The sequence below is a fragment of the Hypanus sabinus genome, chromosome 20, assembly GCF_030144855.1.
Source record: "Hypanus sabinus isolate sHypSab1 chromosome 20, sHypSab1.hap1, whole genome shotgun sequence".
NCBI lineage: Eukaryota > Metazoa > Chordata > Chondrichthyes > Myliobatiformes > Dasyatidae > Hypanus > Hypanus sabinus.
This window is the reverse complement of record NC_082725.1, coordinates 94,388-103,066: the sequence shown is the minus strand read 5'-3', so window position 1 is coordinate 103,066 and position 8,679 is coordinate 94,388. Positions and strand designations below refer to the sequence as shown.

At 38.3% G+C, this 8,679-nt stretch overlaps 1 protein-coding gene across 1 annotated transcript in view; it reads right to left on the bottom strand.

Annotated features, from left to right (window-relative positions):
• Positions 1-1,486: 1,486 nt before the first annotated feature.
• LOC132378211 (interleukin-6-like) overlaps positions 1,487-8,679 on the bottom strand; it is a 38,642-nt gene continuing 31,449 nt past the window's right edge. The window contains exons 2-5 of the mRNA XM_059944920.1: positions 7,104-7,297; positions 5,536-5,649; positions 3,420-3,560; positions 1,487-2,079 (exon numbers count right to left, since the gene is read on the bottom strand). Of these exons, the coding sequence (XP_059800903.1) occupies positions 1,930-2,079; positions 3,420-3,560; positions 5,536-5,649; positions 7,104-7,271 (573 nt within the window). The 5' untranslated portion in view covers positions 7,272-7,297 and the 3' untranslated portion in view covers positions 1,487-1,929. The remainder of the gene's footprint in view (positions 2,080-3,419; positions 3,561-5,535; positions 5,650-7,103; positions 7,298-8,679) is intronic.

The window sequence follows — 8,679 nt, the reverse complement described above, 5'->3', positions numbered from 1 at the left end:
AGAAAGGGCAGTTCCTGTTTGACAAACTTACTGGAGTTCTTTGAGGACATAGTGAGTGCAGTTGATAGAGGGGAACAGGTGTATGTTGTATACTTGGATTTCCAGAAGGCGTTCGATAGGGTGCCGCACAAGAGACTTATAAATAAGATATGGATGCATGGAGTTGGAGGAAGTGTATTGGCATGGATAGTGGATTGGTTAACCAATAGAAGGCAGAGAGTTGGTATAAATGGGCGTTTCTCCAGTTGGCAGTCAGAGGTGAGTGGGGTGCAGCAGGGGTGGGTACTGGGCCCACAGCTGTTTGCCATTTACATTGATGATTTGGAAGAGGGGACTGAGTGCAGCATAGCAAAATTTGCTGATGACACTAAACTGAGTGGAAAAGAAAATTGTACAGAGGATGTGGAGAGTCTGCAGAGGGATACAGATAGGTTAAGTAAGTGGGCCAAGGTCTGGCAGATGGAATACAATGCTGGTAAATGTGAGATCATCCACTTTGGCAGGAATAATAGAAAAGCAAATTATTATTTAAATAATCGCAAAAAGTTGGCTTGCAGGTACAACAGGTTATTAAGAAGGTAAATGGAATATTGGACTTCATTGCTAGAGGGATTGAATTCAAGAGCAGAGAGTTCATGCTGCAACCATACAGGGTACTGGTGAGGTCGCACCTGAAGTACTGTGTGCAGTTCTGGTCTCCATACTTGAAGAAAGATGAACTGGTTTTGGAGGCAGTTCAGAGGGGGTTCACCAGGTTGATTCCAGGGGTGAAGGGGTTAACCTATGAGGAGAGATTGAGTTGCCTGGGACTATACCCTATGGAATTCAGAAGAATGAAGGGGGATCTTATAGAAACATACAAAATTTTGAAAGGGATAGATAAGATAGAAGTAGGAAAGTTATTCCCATTGGTAGGCGAGACTAGAACTAGGGGACATTGCCTCAAGATTCAGGGGAGAAGATTTAGGACGGAGATGAGGAGAAACTGTTTTTCCCAGAGAGTGGTGAATCTGTGGAATTCTCTGCCCAGGGAAGCAGTTGAGGTTTCCTCACTAAATATATTTAAGAAACATATAGGGGTTTTTACATAGTAAGGGAATTCAGAGTTATGGGGGAAAGGCAGGTAGATGGAGCTGAGTTTATGGACAGATTTGCCACGATTTTATTGAATGGCAGGGCAGGCTTGATGGACCAGATTGCATACTCCTGCTCCTATTTCTTATGTTCTTATGTAATTTATTAATGGTAATATTATTTTATGTGTTGTATGTGACTTACATGTGTTGTGCACCTTGGTTTGGAGGAATATGCTTTCATTTACCGATATACATGTATACAACTGAAATGACAATAAACTTGAATTTGAACTTTTGTTCTTTCTGGGAGAAGATGACATCCAACAAATGGCAGACAGGTTCAAAGAAAAAGCAAAATATTAAATTTATTGTATTGAAAAGTATTTTCTTTTATTTGATGTGTTCATTTGCATAGAATACTTGTCCCATTGAAGATACAGGTAAAATAAATTAATAAAAGTACTCCAATTAATTTAATTTAATGATTAATTTAACCACTGATTTAAATATAGTGTAATAAATTATCATGACTATGTGATGCCTGCTGCAGTCCTTAGCACAGAATAAAAGACAGTGATTTATTAACTTCACAGCCAAACAATGAACTGGAATTTTGAGCATCAGTAGAACCATAGACTCAATAAATAAACAAATAAATAAATAAATAAATGGATAAATACTCCAGTAAAAATAAAACTTGCAGTTTCACAGAACTGAATTAGAAAGAAAATTTCTCATTCTGAATACAGAACTACATAGCTCTCTGTTCTGAAAGCATACCATACACAAGAACGCATGTGAACTAGAATATTCAGTCAGAGTGTGACTGTTAAAGTGAAACAGCTGTAAGGATTCATTTTATGAATCGGATGGCACGAATTGTACTCTCCATAAAAAGTGCAAAATTTCTAAGAATCACATGAATTTTCACTTGTTTATTCCAGACACTCTTAGACAGCATGTCTGGGATAAAAACCTCCTCATGCTGCTGATGAATTTTGCTCTGGAAAATAGAAAATAGAAGATATTTCAGTAATTCAATTTTATGGTAGTTGAAGAATACAGTAAAAAGAAAACAAAATACTATCATTCTATTGTAATAAAATCCTGAGATCTGAGAGAAGCTACAGGGTTTAATTCTGTTTCTTAACATCCAGTTTTCCTTAATATAAGCTGATTTTCATCCTGAGGAAAGAACTTTCTTTTGCACCACCAAGGTTCTTAGAAAATTAAGTGTGAGTTATTTAAAGGGATGATCATCAATGAATCTAATTAAAGTCAGAGCTCAAACTGTTGTTTGTGTATTACAGTGTAGTATTTCCAATACTGCATGGCTTTTTGTCCATGGTGGCTGCAATTAAATTGCTGATCCATGAGGAAAAAGAACTACTCACTAAGTAATTCAAATCAAAATTTTAAATTATTGTAGGGTATCAATAAAACAATAAATATAACTAACTGGAATACAGACAAAACAATTTTGTTACTATCAGCTGATATAATTTAAAGTAGTATTCATTAAATCCATGTTATAGCCAATGCAAAAGGAATAGAAACTGCAAGAATTTCAATTGGATATGCAAATTTCTCAAATTAATATTTTTTTCAGCAATATATCTGAAATGAGGGCACATTTGGAAAGGAATGATGTTTATAGGTAACACTGCCTTGGTCCTGAAATACTTGCTTTTTTGTATATTTGTAAAAATGCAGAAAAAAATTGGATACGACAAATCTGCAATTTTACAGGTATAATTTCCTGTGAATGCTAATTGCTGTATTCAGCTCTTTTGGCTCTGTTTTACATGTAAAATCACTGGTGTATTTGACCAATTAAAACCTTGAAAGCTCTACAAGGCCAAGGAATATATTGTTGTAAAAAAATATCCAGTCTTCAATATAACTTTTGAGTCAAGATGTGAGTATTATTAAAAGTAAGTTAATACTAATCGGGAAGCTGTTGATAGCAAGAGGCGGCTTCCGGGGTTGGTGGGGTTTTTACTTCCACTCTTTTTACTCCCAGTATGCATTGTACATAGTACCTCCACCCATGCCGCATGAGGTACCTGGAAACCTCTGCACTATAAATATCTTTTGCCATCCCAGATAAAGGTGTTCTTTTGGCCATCAAATTGTCAAGTGGTCTTTTTGTAAAGTAGAAGTTACCACAGGTCTAAATTCCAGTATTGAGAAGTTATTTCAAACAGGATTGTCTGACATTCTCCCTTATTCTTGCTTGGTGGTTCTGCTTTTGGCATTACAGCACTTGTGAATATTAGCTGAGAAAATACTTCGTATCATAAATTAATTAGCTGCAGAAAAAATAATCATGGCAGTTTTTACCTGGAGTAAATCAGCTAAATTTTCCATGCTCATCAGCATTGAGTCCACTTGGTGTTTCTCATTTTCAGTACCTTGCTTTACAAATTGTAGATAGCTTTTGTACTCATAAAGGCTCTTGACAATCTTTGTCAAGCATGTTTTCTACAAAGCAATTAAAAATCCTTTAGTTACTGAACATTAGTGTAGATGCACATATCATCTCTTGTATCCATGTTCAGATCTGAGAATTCAAATGTGTGGAATATTTATATTAAAAAAGTTGTCACTGCAGTAAATTGCAACAAGCAGGAGCCACACTAAATCTACCATTGGTTGCAACAAAGAGAATTGCAGAGAATTCATTTTGAAGCTCTTGCATTTCTTTAGAACACCATCCACAGTCTCACAAGTCCCCAAACCACTTGGATGTGGAAACTTTAGAGAGGGTTCAGAGAAGATTTACCAGGATGCTGGCTAGCTCAGACAGCACATGTCTTTTAAGACCATAGATATAAGAGCAGAATTAGGCCATTTTGGCCCATCGAGTCTACTCCACCATTTCATCATGGCTGATCCAATTTTCCTCAGTCCCTATCTTGTGCCTTCTCCACATATCCCTTCACACCCTGACCAATCAAAAATTTATCAACCTCCATAGCAAAGAATTCCACAGATTCGCCACTCTCTGGCTAAAGAAATATGAGGAAAAATTGAGAAAGCTAGGCCTTTGGCTTTGGAGTGACAGAAGATGAGAGGCTTGATAGAGGTGTATAGATTATGAGGTTAAGGTAGAGTGCACAATTGGCACCTTTTTTCCAGAGGGCATTCATTTAAGGTGAGTGGTGGAAAGTTTAGGAGAGATGTCAGAGGTAGTTTTTTTCACAAGGTGGTGGTGGAGACTGATACAATTGGAACATTTAAAAGACTCTTAGATAGACTTATGGATGCAAGGAAAAGTGAGGGTCATGGGCTATGTATACAAGAAGGGTTAAATTAACCATGGGTTAAGTTTTTATAAATTGGTGCTACATAGTGGGTCTTACTGTGCTGTCCTGTTCTATATTCTGTGTTCATTTCCAGCTGTATAAATATCACTCTACTGTAGCAAAATGCATTAGCATTAGGCTTGGTAGCCAGAAAAGATCCACAACCAGCAACTGAATTGTGACATAGTATTTTTAGTGTGATGTTGCCCTAACATTTCAGAAACTTATTCAAGAAGTTCATGCTTAAGGTAAACAGATCCATGAGGTGAAAAATAGCATGCTGATTCATTCCCAACTATACCTAATAAACTACTATTCCTATCAACCCCCTTGCTCTTAGTTTACTTACAATATTATTCAGAACTGAGTAAAACTGAGTACTGTACACTCTTTGGCTGCAGTTTGGTTAAAGAGAGAGAGATAATAAGGTAAGGATGCACAGATAAGTTCCTTCTTTTGGAGTCATATCTTCTGCTATTGAAAATTATGACTGAAGCATTGGCTCTGCATGGTAATGCAATGAGCTGGGTGGGGTCCTTTATACGTCACCTTCAGTATCAAGTGTTTATTTTACAAGTATAACGAGGACATCTAGAGTTTTATTTGGAACACAATGGCATAAAAGTTCAGCCCAAAGTAAAAACTGGAAATAATATGCTACATGGGCAGAATGGATGCCTGGTGTTAAATATGCGTTCTTGATAAAATTGCTGGCTTTATGTATTTATTTGTTGAAGTATATGCCAATTTCTGCATATTTTATTTCTAATAGATATATACTCATTCATATTATCATCTGTGATTTGCAGAACTGATTTATTGTTATCTTAACACAGGACCTCAATCTGCGACATTAACCTGAAACGTTAACTTTCACTGGTGCCCCACCTGCTGAGTATGTTGAGCATTTCTGTTGTTCTACGTTAATCTGTAGTTCTGATCATGAAAGTTACTTGCTTCAATTTTACTACTGTCGCTGAACAAATCTCTACTAATATATGTAGTCTTGGGGTACCCATGTACAATCACTTCATTTATGCGACACGATTGCACCGTGATAAAAAGAGGATTACAGTATGAAAGAGAAAGTAAAGTTGAATTTAACAAACTATTAAAATAGTGGATTTACAAACTAAGTGAAAATATCTCACCTTTCGGAAGGACCTCCTGTAACATCGGTCACCTTGCGTAAGTTGTGGCAGCTGCATGTTGTACATCTGCAGCAAACTCATACTCCCATCACACAGGGAAAAAAAATCACACAACTGCAAAATAACACATCAAATATGCTTATTATCACTATAAAAGTCACTGCAGTCAGTAAACGCAGTGGGTACATCTCCACATTTTTTCCCTCGGGACAGATTTTCAGCAAAGTGATGATAAACACAAGTACATAATTTCTTATCACCCCATATTCGGCTGTTTTAAACTCCATCACACTCCCACTCTAATCTCTCAGTTTTTGGCGTCATGCACCAAGCCAAGCAAACCCCAGCAGGTCATCCTGCAACCTGCCATCGAAAGCCCCCGTCATTTCAGATAACTATATCTTGCCGAAAATGGCGAGTCGTGATATTAAACGACTTTAGCGTGCCTTGTTTCTCTACCTAATCTGCGGGCTACTCCCACTACCTTCTTCGTATACCTGAGATATTGCTGACCAAATCCACCACCATCCATGAGTTTACAAGAATGAGGAGGGACCTAATTAAAATGTATCGAATATTGGAAGGCCCAGGTACAATCACAATCAGGTTTATTATCACTGGCATGCGTCGTGAAATTTAACTCAGCAGCAACAGTTCAATGCAATACATGATAATATAAAAATAAAGAAACATAAATAAATAATAAACAGACGACCAGTAAATCATTTTACAGTAAGTGTATATAAGTATATTGAATAGCTTAAAATAGTGCAACAACAGAAATAATATATATTTTTAAGATGTGAGGAAGTGTTCATGGGTTTAATGTCCATTTAGGAATCGGATGACAGAGGGGAAGAAGCTGTTCCTGAATTGTTGAGTGTGTACCTTTAGGCTTCTGTACCTCCTTCCTGAATGTAACAATGAGAAGAGGGTATGCCCTGGTTGATGGGGTTTTTAAGACACTCCTTGAAGATGTCTTGGATACTAACGGAGCTAGTACCCAAGATACAGTGGACTAATTTTACAACTTTCTGTAGTTTCTTTTGGCCCTATGCAATAGCACCACCCCGCCCCCCCCCCACCGTATATGGTAGTGATGTAGCCTGTCAGAATGCTCTCCGTGGTACATCTATACATCAGTTTTCCAGTGATTTTGGTGCAAACCGAATCCCTTCAAACTCCTGTTGAAATATAGCTGCGGTCTTACCTTCTTTATAGCTGCATCTATATGTTGGGACCAGGTTAGATCCTGAAAAAATCTTGACACTCAGGATCTTGAAAAGAGTTGACTTGGAGAGGATGCAATGGTGGGGGAAACCTAGAGCCGGGGACACAGCCTCACACTACAAAAAAATCCATTTGAAACAGATATAAGAAGGAATTTCTTTAGCCAGACCTGAATCTGGAATTCACAGACAGCTCTGGAGGCCAAGTCATTGGGCACATTTAAGCAGAGGCTGAAAACAGGCTCTATGAATAAACGCTGCCTAATCTGCTGGCTACTTTCTTTGATTTGCTTTTCGAAGGACTTCGAATACACTTTTTCGGGAAACATCCAAACTCACCTGCCGGTCGCGCAGTTCTACGGCAACACTCCGGATGTGCAGGGCGAGGAATTCCAGATTCGGCTCTCTTAAAACTTGGCTCGTTTCGAAAAGGTCATCAGAATCTCCCGAAGATTCAGCAAGTGGGAAGGCGGATACCTGAGATATCAGGGCGGCTGTCAGGTACATCAGCAGGGGGACAGGCAGGCAGAGGTCTGTAAGTGAGAGAGAGAAGAAGCTGTGAAATTCCTGTCACAAATAAGAGAAAATATGCAGATGTTGGAAATTCAAGAAACACACACACAGTGATGGAGTTCCTCCAGCATTGCGTGTGTGTTGCTGTGAAATTCCTCTGAGCCTAGGACCAGCGGTAAAACACACGGATCAAAGATTCCACTAACAGTATAGTGAAGCCATGCTTAGGGTCGCAAGGTCCGCCAGCTGATCGCCTGGTATTCGAATGCCAAGAGATTGTTACCACCGCCACTTCTGGACATTTATTTATTGGCGAGCATACTTTACAGGATTCCCCAACGAAATCCCCAAGAACGGATTTTGTAATTCAGACAGTGTCATTTCAAGTTCCTCGTGCACGCGAGGAATCCCCAGCGCAGGGGGAAGCCGTGTCTATTTTTAAATTAATACGAAGTTTATAAATATTTTCTAAAGTAACAGCAGTGATTATATAGCTAGTTAACGCCAGCTTAATAAATGAACTTGCAATATTTTGGGGAAAAAAAGCAATAAACTAGCGAATTCGAATATTTTGGCTATACAGCAAATGATAGCAGATTGCGGAGAAAATTACCAACAGAATTGCTCTTGGAATCACTATAAAATCAATGGGGCAAATGGCTCTAAGTCCGAAGGAAACATGGAAAAAATAAATTCCTTTTCCATCCCTTCTTCATCCATTCCCTTTGGTAACACGAGGAGAAATTTCTTTACTCAGAGAGTGGAATGAGCTTCCAGTAGAAATGGTAGAGGCAGGTTCGGTATTGTCATTTAAAGTAAAATTGGATAGGTATATGGACAGGAAAGGAATGGAGGGTTATGGGCTGAGTGCGGGCCAGTGGGACTAGGTGAGTGTAAGCGTCGGCACGGACTAGAAGGACCGAGGCGGCCTGTTTTCGTGCCGTAATTGTTATATGGTTATATGATTCTATCGCTCATCCCTCTTTCTCCTGTTTTTCTCTCACAGAAAGCACATCATTCTATCGCTTCTGATCTCACCGGTATTTTACATCATAATTTCCGAGAGACGGACCTAATTGCTGCATGTGTAACAAGAAGCAATCCTGGCGCATACGTTTCTCTGTAGTGAATCTCTAAGGCGTTTACTGATCTTAATGTCAAGTCAGGTTTTTATCAAAGAAATTTACAAACACAAACTAACCAATATCCACGTACAGAGTATATGATTATTTCTGTAGGTACTTCAAACCTCAAATAGATATTTAGCGTTAAACAGATCTACAAATCTCGTCTATATCCGTCTTAACAGGTTGATTTTAGTAAGAGACTTAAGATCCTATATAGCTTCCTCAAAAATAAATTTAAAACTTAAAAATCTGAAACCTTCCGTTCCTTGAAAGAA